The following is a 14,691-nucleotide window of genomic DNA, read 5'->3' on the forward strand; positions in this document are numbered from 1 at the left end:
ATGCTTCATGTCTTTGCTCATGTTCAGAATGTTTAATGACGGATTAATCAGGAGGGACAAAAGGTTTTAATACTGCATTATACTCTCCATCAGGGCATCACATTTAAACCCAACCCAAACTGGGTCAAAGGTCAGGCCATATAGCACCCTGATGTAAACATCCTCACCAACAAGAACCTTAGCGCCCTCTACTGGCATCAGACTTACACTACATGTAAAAACAGGCAGAGATACAAACACAGCCGCCATTAGATACACCTGCCTTGCATCTGCACTGATTATACATTTTATCATTTACACTGACTGATGAGCTACAGTCAGTCATCATAGTTGTGCCCCTACAGTGTTCCTGTTGAAACAGACAATGACTATTTACAAAGTAAATGCAGCTTATTAAAAATGGCAGCTCAGGTATGTCGGCACATAAACATGACTTCACCTAATAAGAAAGAAGGGGCACAAAAATAACAAGACAATCCTGTTTATCGTGGGTTTCAGGCAAATGAAGAGGACAAAAGCTCATTAAAAAGGGATTGTAGTCTTTATTTAGCCTAATACAGTGCAACAGTTAACCGTAATCCAGGGTTAACACTCTGAACTCTGGGGAAACATGATCGCAGGCCCCTGCAACACCACCCTCACTCTTTACGTCTGTGGCGCAGAGCCCTACACTACGTACAGGAAAAGAGAGAGAGTTTGGAAACAGTGCACACACCATGACTTCAAATGCAAATCATAAATAGAACTCTGCATTACTTTAACACATCATAAAACCTTAATGTTTAAGTGGGGCTATATTTCTATATTTAAGTGCAGGTGAAATGTCTTGGTCAGTTGCCCTGGTCCCTTGCTGTCAGACGGCTGTTCCTGATAGGATTCATGAGGAACTTAGGCGTTGTAGGATGTTGAGGACACATTTCCACCATGGCCAGTCCAGTTAGTGTGGATAAAGTGGCCAGGGTTTGAGAGCAACTCGTATGTGTGGGCACCAAAGTAGTCCCTCTGAGCCTGGAAAATAAAATGATATACATATATTGCATGTTCAAAACATTGCACTGTTTCAGGGTAAATGATTCTCACTGGTACTTGTTAAGTATGTAAAATAGTAAAAGCAGTCAGGACATGGTGATTCAACTGTATTAAACTACATATATTTTAAAATGTTTATAATATTAGATCATAAGTGATATTCTGAATACTGACTAAAGTATGTGCTCACTCGTCAATACATTTTATTGGCTATTTTTCAACATAATTTTAAAAAGCTTCGAAAATATTTGTAAAATGATTCTGAAATGACCCAAAATAATCAAATCACAATGAAAAAAAGATTTGGATTTCATGGCGAACCGAATCATCTCCTAAAAAACTGTGATCACATCTTTGTGGGGTCAGAATGACACCTTAAGTACCCCTCTTTCTTGCATAAACTACAGGCAAAGACATCCACATGGATGTTTTAGCAGCAGTTTGAAAAAACAAAACCGAGTCAGTCGTGTCATCCAAGAACACTGACCGCATCTTTAAACCCCTCCTCCACTTCTGTAGCCCTAGTCTCAGTTATAACTATATCCATATGTGACCCTCAGTAATCCCAGTGCTGTGCCATATGGCCAGTGGAGCAGTGTGGTCAGAACTGGATAGAATGGTTTACCTGCAGCAGGTTAGCTGGAAGCATGGCGTGTCTGTAGCCGTCATAGAAGGACAGGGCTGTGGTGAAGGAAGGCATGGGGATCCCCAGCTGAACTCCTGTACTTACAACCCGCCGCCATGAATCCTACAACATGGAAGTAAAGACATACTTTTACTCTGTACTCCATAAACTCCATATATGTGATATACTACAAAGTAAACAATAAAAGATATACTGCTAGTACTAAGAGTAATTAAAGAAGAAAAAAAATACCACACACACACACACACACACACACACACACACACACACACACACACACACACACACACACACACACACACACACACACACACACACACACACACACACACACACACACACACACACACACGAAATTGAAGCTAAAGTTAAGTTACTGCATACCAGGTCGAACTGTTCAGTACTGTTCAGTACTGTTCAATCTGAAATAGACTTATGAGGTTTCTGAATATGGGTGGGCAATGCTATTTTATTTTATTTGATGTTACATCATATGAACCTGCAATTTCTTATGAGCATATAGGGCTGTCATAATTATTAGACAATCACCTGATCACAATTATTTAAGGCTACAATCACTGAATTTGATTACAGCATTAAGACAACAAGCATAATTAGTCCTGTTTAGTTTAACTTTGTGCAGCATAGTATGAAAAATTATTAAAAATAATTGTATTCACATTTTTACATTATTAAAAAAATATGGCACTACTGGTTTAATTCTCATCAAACCTTAGTAAAGAAACTTCATGACATTGTGAAAATGTTTTCATGTATCATGATTTTATATCATATATTTATCACACAATAACAGACATACGGTCATCAGACACTCAAATACAAATTCAAGGAAAGCTCACTGTTCAGCTGTTTCTATATAACCTTCTATAACCTTCAATAACGTGCAAGATGTATCACGCTTGGAGCTCCCATGCAAACCTTAGACAGCAAACGTCTGACCAATTACATTTGGAGATTGTGTAAAAATGTATTTATTTTTTAACCAAACTATTCTTACGTAACTTGGACACTACAAAACACCCATGATCAGTCTCAGTTTTTAATTTTAATCACACACCCACAGAGCCATCTGTGGCCAGGTTTACTACACTTCCTGTACCTGGCAGTCCTGTACAGCATTACTGAAGAAGTTGTCTAGGAGCAGATTCTGCAGCTCTGAGTCCCGGTCAAAGGCTTCCTTGATCTTTCCCAAGAAGACACTAAAGATATGAAGAAGGTTGTAATTATTATTCACAGTCATTTAACTCCAGAGTCATTCCTACTACAGCGAACATCTGTCATTACCTCAACAGTGATTACACAACCACATTCAGTGTTCACACTTAACAGACTTTCACAAGGAACTGAAACATTACATCTGCTTCCCTATGTGCTTTTTCAGTGTTGCGACATCAGGTGGACACTGAAAGAGATCAAGTGTCGTTTAATTGTCTCTCAGCAAACAAAGCCTGTCTGTCCTGGAGTCTAGGTTTTCCCAGCATACAGAACACACACAACTCATTTCCTATCCTGCACTAGATCAAATGTCTACGGTCTAAAAAGTGTGGCTTACCTCCGAATGATGCAGCCTCCTCTCCACATTAGAGCGATACCGCCGTAGTTGAGAGACCAGCCAAACTCCTTAGCTGCCTGTCGCAGGAGCATGAAGCCCTGAGCATACGAAATGATTTTGGAGGCGTACAGAGCCTGGAAGGGAAAATAATATTATTGTTTTTGTGTTCAGAAGCTGATGAAGTCTTTAAATATTATTAAGAAACGTCTACACGTCTGCATGTAGAATACAGCTGTACAGAAAATGGTCTAAAAAGCTGCTTAGGACCACTGAGCCATAAATGATGTCAATTTATTTCATATTTGTTACTCACTTATTAAAAATTTGTAAATTCAATTGGTACAGCTAAAGGCTATAGCTATTTATGGTTTGATTGTCTTTATCTTAGCATTTGTTCAATTCTTCCCCTGATAAAAATGAAGGTACTAGTACTAAATATTCACCATAACTAATAATAGTAATAATGATTTTCAGTCTTGCATTCAAGCTAATACAGGCTGCTTATGGCCTGTATGTTCAGAAACAGCCCTGTAGCTTTACCAACCTTTCTAATGTCTTCAAGAAACTGGGTCTTGTCTCCAGTAAATTTGGCTCCCTGGGGCCCTGTGAGGCTCTTACTAGCCAGCACTCGTTCTTCCTTCAGAGAGGAGAGACATCTGGCAAAGACAGCCTCTCCTGCAGCACAGAGACAGGACATTCAGAGACATGAGCTGACACAGCTAGAACAGTGCATCTCTCAATTAGGCCCATTAATTAAATACAGCTTTACAATAGTTCTGGTCTCAAACAGCCCAGACATACAGCAGCATTACTACATGGGGAAAAGCATACGTCATGTCTCACATTGATAATGTCCATAGAATACCAGCCTTTTTTAGTACAACTGTTCACAGTCGGAAGATCCAGTATTCTTGTAATATCTGACTGTGTCCTAGAACCAAGAGTTAGACTAGATAGTAATATATAGCATTTTAATGTCTAAGTTTTAATGCCTATTTGCATTATTCTTAGCAGTTTATGTAATAGGTAGCTTTAGCTTGCTAACTGCTAATGCTAGGTATGCTTTAATGATATGAAGCACTTTGTGGTATTTATTTTCATTTGGTGTACAATGTACAGTGTTTGGAAGAGACACTTAAAAGGTACTAGTAAGTGAAGTACAGTACTGTGCAAACATCAGAGATCATACTTTGATTTATTTACTAACCAGTCAAGTTGGCCATTAAGTACAAGATATTCATTTTTCAGTGTTAAAAAATAAATAACATAATATGAAAGCTTCAACAACTAAATATAAAAACAAATGTATCAGTATTTGTGTTCACAGTTTTGTGCACCTACTAAACCATGTCTTCCATCCTTGCAATCTTAAAATCAGAGTTACAAATGAGTCCTCACAACAAAAGCTGTATCACTCCTATTATATTGCCCTTCAAAGAGTCACTAACATTTACGCAAGCAACACAAACTCATCTTAGCTGACTGAAAAATGTCTTCTCATTTGCATCTAAAATGACTACTGCAGATATTTCTGAATCAACATGCAAAAGGAAGTGAAAGTCAAAGGAAAATAAGTTAAAAAACCTGGAGTTGATATGATAGAGAAAATGGGACTCCTAACAACAACGCAAGACTTATCAGACCACCAAAAACAAACAGTGCTTAAAGCATTCATCTTTGAGAGAGAGGAGAAAATCAAGCTCCACTCTTGATTCAGATCTGAAAAAATCCACAGGTGTTTCTATCCATCCTTCCACTGTGAGAAGACAACTAAGCGCTATGAGACTGAAAGGATGTGTAGCTGACAAGAAACCATTACTGAGAAAAAGAAGAAAATCTACACTAGAACAGCAAAACTGAACACTTGATGCGTGGAGTAGTTTTGTGACTTAATGACTGTAAATTTGTCATTTGGATTGTGAGAAGCAGAAAATGCAACCAACTTCTAAGACTGAACTTTGATAGTGTGGAAAAATATCCCTGCAAATTTCTCTGAAAAACTGAAAGCAAGTATCCTGAAAAGAATGGAAAAATGTAATAAAGCTAAAGTGTGGAGAGACTAAATGCTGAAAAAAATGTGTATTATATTTAGTATCTGAGGCTTCTGTGCAGTTTTCTGTTCTTTATGTTTGTTACTTTTTTTCTGATGTTGAAAAATGAATAAACTGTATTTTGTGGAGGTTCCGACTGGAAATTAAATTAATGAAAAGTAGTCTCTGACTTTTGCACAATACTGTATATAGTGTGTAGAGTAAGAATATAATTCACAAAGGCCCTGGATTAAGACACAGAGTACATTTCAGCTGACCGTTTTTGCTGTATAGAAACTTCAGTGAGTAACACTGAATCACTGTATTTAATCCTAATGAGAAATCAGTCTTAAGTTTAAATGCTAGCATTTGACCTAAAAGCACCCATAAAGTGACTGGTATTACATCTGAAGCAAAACAAGAAATACCAGCCACAACATGAAATAAAACCTGCTTTACAATCAGATGCCGTACCCTAAAAACACTGACCTTGTGTCAATACGTATATCATAAATCACTTGTAATCAGTCAGGCTTCTGTGAAAGCAGGGCTTGCCACATTAACAAACAGTACAGCCCCAGCTGCAGGAGCAAAGACCTGAATAAGCATGACTTTGTAGTATCAGCTGAGCCAGACTGATGAAACATTTAAGGGAGGTGGTGTGGAAAGTGTGGTGGGGGTGGCAGCATGTCACCATGAGCTAAGCACTAGGCTCCTGATGGAATGCAGCCTATTGAAGAGAAATCCTACGTCCCTCCCTCTGCAATCACGTCTGCACACTTTTTGCCCCGCTCACTCTCTAAAGGGCACAATACAGCCTTTTGTTTGCTTCACAGACCATCCTGCCTGAGGAGAGGCAGGAGTACTTTTTATATTCAGACAAGCAACATCTATGAACAAAGCGTCAGTAAACACGATGATGTGCGAGAAAAATAAAAAAGACAAAATTTAGTCCATTTAGTATGACTGCAGACCAAGAGATTCACTTTAGTGTAAGAGAATTCCTCAAAGTTAGGGTGAAAACTGACAGTACCATTAGTTTCCTGTTCAAGGACAAGAAGGCCAAACCCACAGCCAGGCTGTTTATGAAACCTTGCTCTATCAAAGACCAAAGCAGAGGACATAACAGAACATCCCACTTATGTCACATCTGCTGAAGAGAAGAGCAAAGCCTTCAAGCTGCTTAAAGTAGCAAGAGCTTCATTCAACACTTGCAGCCAAACCACACACTCACTTAGCCAAGCATTAGCAGCCTAACCTCAATTAACTTTTAACCAAACAGTATAAAGCATGAATGCAATATTCAAAAGGATCAGGTTTGTAATTTTTAAACTCTGCATGTTTTGTAGTAATAGTCATTTTCATAGCTTATTCTTCCCCAAGTTCTGGCTGGAAACAAAAGGGTTAAAATCTTGAAAACAGCCACTGGAAAACTGTACTGTAAACTGCTACATACAAGGTAAAATATATGCAAATGTATATTACAATCCTCAAATAAAGCACATGGAATGTCTTTTAAAAGCTTCAAATTCCTGTGTTTACTCCAAAACAGCCAAACTTGGCTTCGTGCTAACATCCTGTTAAACACAGCATAAATTAGCATTATCATAGAGGTGTTTTAACATATATAGGCTTTGCTCTGATAGTCATGGTTCTCTATTGGATAAAACATACAGCAAAACATACCAATTAGCGTGACAGGTACACCGTACTCCAAGGCAGAGATGGCGGTCCATTTCCCTGTTCCCTTCTGCCCTGCACTGTCTCTGATTTTGGGCAGCAGGTGAGTGCCATCTGTGTCCCTGAACTTGAGGATGTTTGCTGTGATCTCAATGAGGAAGGAGTCCAGCTCTGTTTTATTCCACCGGTCAAAAGCCTGAAAAGAATTAGAAATTTACCAGAAAGCTGAACAGAACAATGCCTCAAAGGAGGAAATGAATCGTCTTGGGTGAAATTGGTTATTTCGAAAAAAACAATGGATTGAGGAACGAGGAAGTGCAAGACTGTGAAATATCAGCAGGTAAAGGAGGAAGTGGATCTTGACTCACCTGTGCCATCTCATCATGGTCCATACCTAGGACATCTTTCATCAGGTGGTAGGCCTCACAGATGAGCTGCATGTCTCCATACTCAATGCCATTATGGACCATCTTTACAAAGTGTCCTGCTCCCTCATCTCCAACCTGTGAAATATATTACAATGAACTTACTACAGAATATTCTCGCTCATACAGCAAATCAGAATGCAGTGAGCTCAGCATTTCAAGAGTCTCACCCAGTCACAGCAGGGCTCCCCTGTGCCAACCTTGGCAGCAATACTCTGGAAGATGTCTTTTATGTGTGGCCTGTAAAAGTAAAATAAAGATATAATGAATAGACTGCATAACTTTAAAAACAATCTGTAAATGTTGAAGCCAAAAACATGGAAAAACGCATTAAAACAAGTATCTGCTTAAATGTTTGATGATCTGATGACTGACATTTAAAGTCAACCAGAAATATTTTTAACCTTCTTATATAAAGAACCATTCATCACACCAATTTAAAAAATCTTGTGCAACAAGGGGAAAACAAGATATTTGAAAATGACCCCTCCCACACCCACCTATCATCAAGCAAATACACTGAGCTACCTCAGAGATGCTCCTTATCAAGTCTCACTCAGAAATACGTCACTGTACTGAAGGAATACGTACTATAAGTTCACACCGACTTCAAGCAATTTCCTAACATGTAAGTCAAACTAGGCCTTAGTGTTCATATGTGCTAAACCTTACTGATCAACAATTAAAGCAAATATGATAACAAGGTGAGTAAATGTCTCACCATGCTTCCTTGTGTCCGCCTGGCATAAGCGAAGGTCCATAGCGTGCCCCTTCTTCTCCTCCACTAACGCCACTGCCCACAAACAGCAGACCCTTAGCCTTCAAACTCTGACACCGCCGCTACACAGAAAGAGGCGCAAACAACATTTACATTAATTAAAGTACACACACACACACATCAATTTATGAGGCTCTATCAGTTTCACTGAACTTACTGTTGTGTCTCTGTACTCAGAATTGCCCCCATCGATGATGATATCTCCAGGCTGGAGAAGAGGTACCTGTTGAACAGGAAGTACGCTTGTAAGTGTGCTTGTCTTTTAATTGAATATTGTCTTTCTACTGGTAAAGGGAGGCTCTGAGTTGAGACTTTCTCTAGCTTAGACTCTGTTAGTTACAAGGCTGTCTTGTAGTATCTAGTGCTTAATTGTAATTCAACTCTGTTCCTTTTTTCTGGGTACCTACAGTGACTTTTCTATCTAGCAGTATCTGACCTCAGGACTGTCTTATTCTCTAACCTCTTGGTAGCTAGCAAGGATACTTTCTCTAGCAGACAAAGCACTTCTTGTAAGTCGCTCTGGATCAGAGCGCCTGCTAAATACTGTAAATGTATGTAAATGTAATTAAGAGTGACTTCACAATTTTGAATGATTGACATGAGAATCCCATAGTATATTCAAAATGACATTTACCAGCTTGTCTATGAAGTCATCAACAGCCTGGCCAGCCTTGACGAGAAGTATGATGCGACGAGGGGTCTTCAGTTTCGAGACCATGTCCTCAAGAGACTCTGCACCAATCACTTTGGTGCCTTTGGCTTCATTCTGTAAGAAGTCATGGACCTTGGAAACCGTCCTGTTGTAAGCACAAACCTGAAGGAAGACAGAAGTTAAGTCAGGTCACAGAAAGTGAATTTAAACATATTCCTAAGAGTCAAACTGAGTCAACATGGACTTAAGAGAAGGTAACTTACAACAAAACCATGGTCATTCATGTTCAGGATCAGATTCTGACCCATGACGGCCAAACCAATGAGTGCAATATCCGCTCTGGGCGATGAGGAAAAGCAGCAGTTAGGAAATGAGAAGAACACAGAGCACAAAGCCTGGCAATCTGAACTCTAACAAGGTTAGTCAGTAAAGCACAGCTGAATACGGTATGACTGACTCGAATGAATGAGCTTATTTAACATTTTGACATTTTAACAACATGGTTTAAGCATTTCATTAGAGAGGAACTGAAAGTTCAGATCAATGTTCTGTCGTTCATCTGCACATTTTTGTGCGTTTCCTTAACCTGAAATCACTAACTAATAATAAAATGCTTTGAGGTGTCAGTAATGACACAGCTGTGCAGTGTAGGTGGACTAAAACACTCCTAAAACACTTCATAGCGCACATGGGTCATAATCAGACCCCCACACACACTTGGCGCACTGTATGAACTGTATAGTATAATGCGGGAAGCTGCATGAGGCGCTTTAGAACAGCTCGCTGGTCAATTTTCAGTAATGTCTCTGTTCACCGGCTAGCCAGCCCAGCACGGTGGCTAACTAACGGTAGCTAAAAGCTCGGTTAAAACCTGCGATTTCAGCTTGATTTTTAAAGCAGAATTGTTGTCAAGCACCTTGTCAAAAACGTTAAACTTCAAAATCCAGGGAGAAACACTTACTGTGCCATTGCTGAAGGGAGACTCTTCGTAAAAGTAAGCGCAGCCTGTGAAACGAAGCTGAATATACTGCGCTGCCTTCGCTCAACTTCCTCATTCAGCCCAACAGCCCCAGCACAGGCCGGCTGCATGACGTAACGTAACCTCCATCAACCATTGGTGGTTACAGTCTGAGACGAAAAATACGAGCGCTGATTGGCTTACCGCCTTAGCCACGCCTCTCGAAGGATCATCCGTCTTCAGAAGGAGAGATTAGTGATGACTCTGTTTACCGAACCGACTCTTATGAATTCGTTTCAGTTGTTTGGAACTGAACACTAGGAATGGAAAGTTGGATTCAGTTTAGCGAACCGACTCTTTGAAACTGAACTCTAGTAACGAAGAGCACGATACAGGTTAGGGGGCTGACTCCGTCAAATGAAACCACTAATGAAAGAGTCAGTTCAGTTTACTCAGTCAGCTCGTTTGGACCGAAAAGTAGTGAAAAGTTGGAGTTGGTTCACAGAGCCAATTCTTTTGATCTGAACAGCGGCATTGGAAAGCTCGGGGCTGTTTTTCAGGGTTTTTTTTTTTGCTCGGCCCCTTAAGTTCCAGCGAAGGGTAATGTAGAGCATACAAAGACATATTAGACAAATAAACGCTTCCAACTTGGTGGTAACGGTTTCTTTGAGACTGATTACTGTCGAATGAGGCCCAGGCATTCTCATTTAACATCAGTGGCTAATCTCTCAAATAATCGATTGGGCATAAACTCTTACAGACATACTCAAATCTTGTTGAGAACCTTCCTATAATAGTGGAGGCTGGGTGACGGGGTACAACTCCATATTAATGCCCCTGGTTTTGAAATAGGGTGTCCAACAAGCTCATATAGGTGTAACGGTCAGGTGTCAACTTACACATAGACATACTGTTAAATTCATCCATCCATCCATTTTCTAAGCCGCTATTTCCCGGGGAGGTGGGGGGGGGGGGGGGTTGCTGGAGCCTATCCCAGCAGTCTTCGGGCGGACTGTTAAATTCATGTTCATTTTTGAAAGATTATTCTTCTAATTATTTGAATTCTTCATTCGATAAAACAGACTGTTTGCTCATTAAGGACTTGTGAATGGATTTCACCTGTATATTTAAAAGAGCATCTGGAAAACATTTTGCAGTCAACACTTTCGTTCTTGCAGGATTTTTTTTATGTATTGTATTTATTATGAAGGAGATTTACTTTTCTTCATTGAGCTGATTGGTTTACTGGGGCTACTGAAAGGCAAATGAGACAAAAAAAAGAATACACGAATAGAACTGGAACATTGGAACAAAGAAAGACACGTTTAATGTATTCTGCTAATGCACTGGTTGGACTTTTATTGTTACCTCATTCACTAAACAGTTCAATGGTGCAAGATTACAATACACAGAATTAAGATATCTGCAGTACACATCTAGGCTATACAGCGAATGGATTATAATTATTACAAATACAGGAGACATATTTACATTTTAATTCAAGCTCCATACAACATGTAATATTTACAAAATAAGTATGAAAATGAAGCCAATCTGACAAATAATGTACAGTGTTAATGCCTTGGTTGTTGGTTTTCAACAAAATGAGTGGGAATGTTAGTTTAATAATAAAAGGAGGCCTCTGAGAGGGAGTGAAGAACTTGTTTTTTGAAGGCAGCATGGGAAAATGCATTAGGACGACTGAGAAACAGAAAAATTAAACAAAAAGATTACACAGTGTAAGCATAAGCAATGACTAATTTTGGATTATTTCTAAAAATAGATTCCCTGATATTATTAAAATAAATCTAAACAGTAGCCCTCCCTGCATCATAATAACTTTGAAGTACAGACCTGGACTCAAACTGTCTGAAGTAGTGTTGTTGAACGGTCAGCTAAATGAAAACAACAAGCAACAGGAAGCACTACAATGGTTCAATCCTCAAAAGATAAAAAGATGACAGTGAAACATTTTCTTCTGAAGTGATTCCAGTAAGTGAATATATTTGCCAGTGACATCCCAGAGGTACATTCAAAGTCCACTTCAATCTGTAACCACACCACACAGTCTGGTCTTACCCCATCTTTTGGTTCATATTTGAGTAAACAACAGAAACCCACTTTAGGCTTTATTTGATCTGTTAGTCATCATAACCACTTAGAATGTGCAAAGAGCTGCAAACTAATATATACATTGCAAAATAACAAATACAGACAGAATTCCTCATGAATGTCTATGTATTAGGAATGTCACACAACAGTGAAAATCTTTGCTCTGTCAAGATTTTTTAACATGTTCATATTCTCTTAATAAAGCATCAAGCTATTTTAGTCCCAGTGTTTACATTTTCATCTAATAATCAACAGGTTCTCCTTCAATATATGCCATTTAAGACTAATTGTGTGCACAAATAACACTTTCAGCAGATTCAAAAACAATCAAACAGCTCAAAGAAATGGTTGCTCAGGTTGGCTGACATGAGAACGAGATCATTTCAGCCATTTTCATTTATTATCTGTCAAAAAGCTTTCAGGCGGCCTCTGAGCCACAGGGGAACATCAAGCAGTCATTATTTTAACTTGGCTGCACTGGATATGCATATAAACAGCTGTGTCTTCCATTGACTTGTTTTTTTTTTGTTTTGTTTTTTTTGAGTTTATGTGGAGCAGGTAACCTGCTGGTTGGTTGGCCAGAGGCTTACTGTACCATGCACTCCCACATCCTCACACTGAAGCATAAATGGAAGGCACATGCTGACGCACTAAAATACCTACACTCCCCCAATTCTGACTGGTTCATATTTAAAGATATGGCATACAGAGCAAATATTTTCATAGTAATAAATTAAGAAGCACCGGAGCCTATCAAGTCCCTTTTCTATGCTTTACACTGCAAAACACCTAAGAAACATCACTGCAGTCAAGCATTTATAACAAAGCCCACTTTGTACTAATAGTGCTGAGACCGAAAGCTCCTTCAGTGGTCAAGCTGTGTTTTGTTTGTGACATATTAATGTGCAAAACGTCTAGCCGGATAAAAAGGAAAAATGCCCTTCTTATACAACCTTCATCTTTTTAACAAGTGGTTATTATAAAATAAAGATCATTAGAAATAAAAAAATAATAAGTTAATGCACACAACAGAGAAACAATAATTAGATTAGTTAACAACGTTAAGTTCATGGATCTGCTCTGAAGCAGTTTTCTGAGGGAATGCTAAAGAGGCAGCCCACCATCCCTGTCATAGCACACTACTGAGGGACTCCCTGGCCACAATAAATCACTGAATGAAGCAGATTACTTACTTCAAGTAACCTACAATATAAGAACCACTCAAGTCACACTCAAACTGCCTATAAGCAAACCTGTGGCCACCTGTGGTCCCTCTGGCTAAAATAACCTCTGTGGTCCTGCAAAAAAAATAATGTGGACAACATTTCAGCACAAAAGGAATGTCTCTTGTTCTCAATGAGTAGCATTAAGCATAGTAATCCTGAAAAGTATGTACAAATGACCTTCGTCTTAGGCCTGTCACTATTCTGTGCCAGTGACCTGATCTTTTTTCCCCCCCTTTCTTCTTTTAAATGTTACATCTTCTGAAGAACACAGAGCAGCTGAACTGAGTGTTCTTATCTTATATATCCTCCCCTAGTGCTACATGGTAAGGTATCTTTACAAATGGGTGTCTCATCTCCTCATTATGTAGAATTCATTTATAACAAGCAAACACACTGTGCTATAGCACTGCCTGACATGGGCCAATGATAACCAGTGCCTCACAATAAAACACGGTGTCTTAAACAGATCCTCAGTCAACAGTACGTTCATCTGTCACTGCAATAATACTTGGCGGAGAGGCGGGGGGATTGCTCTCTTTCAGATTTAGTCACACTAGGCAACGTTTTACTTCAGGAAAACGCCTTAGCCCATTCTTTTCCAAGGTTGGGTCATCTACTCACTAGTGTAAAAAATATTGAGCTAATTTTTGTTCTATGAGAGAAATATTAAGTCTTACCTAGTCATATAACGTCTTTTATCTAACTTCACTGGTGTACTTTGTGTGGCTTTATAAGCAAACTGGTCATATCCTGAGGACTGCTGCTGTCGCCATGCGGGAAAAATGTACCTGACTCAACAGATAACACTGATAAAGACAATCTTTACAGACGAGTAGTTAACTCAAGAGAGAAGAGAAACTTTTCTGAAGAATCGTGCACACACAAACAGACTATTACGACATGCTACTAGAAGAAGGATCCATTATGACAAAGAACGAAAACTTAAGACGTAACGAATCTGAACGAAATAGCAAAAAGCTAGGAGAGGAACAGAGGAGGGAGAAGGGGAAAGTGGGCTTTCAGGAACTCAAAAAGTTTCGTTTGCTGGAGAGGAGACTTAAGCCACAGGTCTACATACAAGAGAAAACCATCAAGAATCACAAAGATTAATAAGTGTTAACACTTGGTATGTTCAAAGGCTAGGCAAAAGAAACAGTGCACTATCTCTGCACACAGACAAGCTTGTTCACTTTCAGTTCTTCATCAAACCAGAGCGTCTTCTCGCCAGTTTTGATCTGTGGAAAAGAGTAGGAGACACAAGGTGAGCGGTGATGTAGAAGCTCTTGTTCTGGCACTGCTATACACACACTCTAATAAATAATACCAGTGCTAACATTCATCTATCATCCATATATCTCTAAATTGGCAACTTTAGAAGTAAAAATGTTTTTAAACACAGGTGCCCTATGCTGGTGCCAAAAGCACAGAGTCACCCACATGTCATCCAATTTCAATGAGAGGCAGAGATACTAAGTGGCAAGCATTGTTGCAAACATTAGCTGTGTAATCTGAGCAAAACAATAAAACTCTGCTAAGCTAAACTGCGAATGAGCAGCGATGTGAGGCGGTGATAACCTATCAG

At 39.2% G+C, this 14,691-nt stretch overlaps 2 protein-coding genes across 12 annotated transcripts in view; both read right to left on the reverse strand.

Moving 5' to 3' along the window:
• Positions 1–519: 519 nt before the first annotated feature.
• Positions 520–9,901, reverse strand: pgd (phosphogluconate dehydrogenase). Its single transcript, XM_017708284.2, has 13 exons — positions 9,775–9,901; positions 9,077–9,152; positions 8,796–8,975; positions 8,319–8,384; positions 8,105–8,223; positions 7,554–7,623; positions 7,327–7,461; positions 6,965–7,154; positions 3,793–3,923; positions 3,249–3,382; positions 2,796–2,895; positions 1,655–1,777; positions 520–1,008 (listed from the first exon to the last, which is right to left on the reverse strand). The coding sequence occupies exons 1-13, from the start codon at positions 9,780–9,782 to the stop codon at positions 889–891; spliced, it is 1,452 nt and encodes a 483-aa protein (XP_017563773.1). The 5' UTR covers positions 9,783–9,901; the 3' UTR covers positions 520–888.
• Positions 9,902–11,100: 1,199 nt separating this feature from the next.
• Positions 11,101–14,691, reverse strand: part of kif1b (kinesin family member 1B) — a 79,412-nt gene continuing 75,821 nt past the window's right edge. For 9 of the 11 annotated variants that reach the window (XM_017708354.2, XM_017708300.2, XM_017708329.2 and 6 more), the window contains one exon: positions 11,101–14,344. In XM_017708354.2, the coding sequence (XP_017563843.1) occupies positions 14,302–14,344 (43 nt within the window). In that variant the 3' untranslated portion in view covers positions 11,101–14,301. The remainder of the gene's footprint in view (positions 14,345–14,691) is intronic. The other 2 variants (XM_037541298.1, XM_037541301.1) reach the window with 1 other exon arrangement.

Source organism: Pygocentrus nattereri, chromosome 9 (assembly GCF_015220715.1).
Source record: "Pygocentrus nattereri isolate fPygNat1 chromosome 9, fPygNat1.pri, whole genome shotgun sequence".
In the NCBI taxonomy this organism is placed as follows: Eukaryota; Metazoa; Chordata; class Actinopteri; order Characiformes; family Serrasalmidae; genus Pygocentrus; species Pygocentrus nattereri.

Excerpts from the sequence above, each read along its gene's own strand:
- pgd (XM_017708284.2), bottom strand. Across the intron at positions 3,924-6,964 it reads TGTACCTGTCACGCTAATTG|GAGAGGCTGTCTTTGCCAGA; the intron begins GTATGTTTTGCT and ends TCTGTGCTGCAG. Across the intron at positions 1,009-1,654 it reads TTCCAGCTAACCTGCTGCAG|GCTCAGAGGGACTACTTTGG; the intron begins GTAAACCATTCT and ends TTTATTTTCCAG.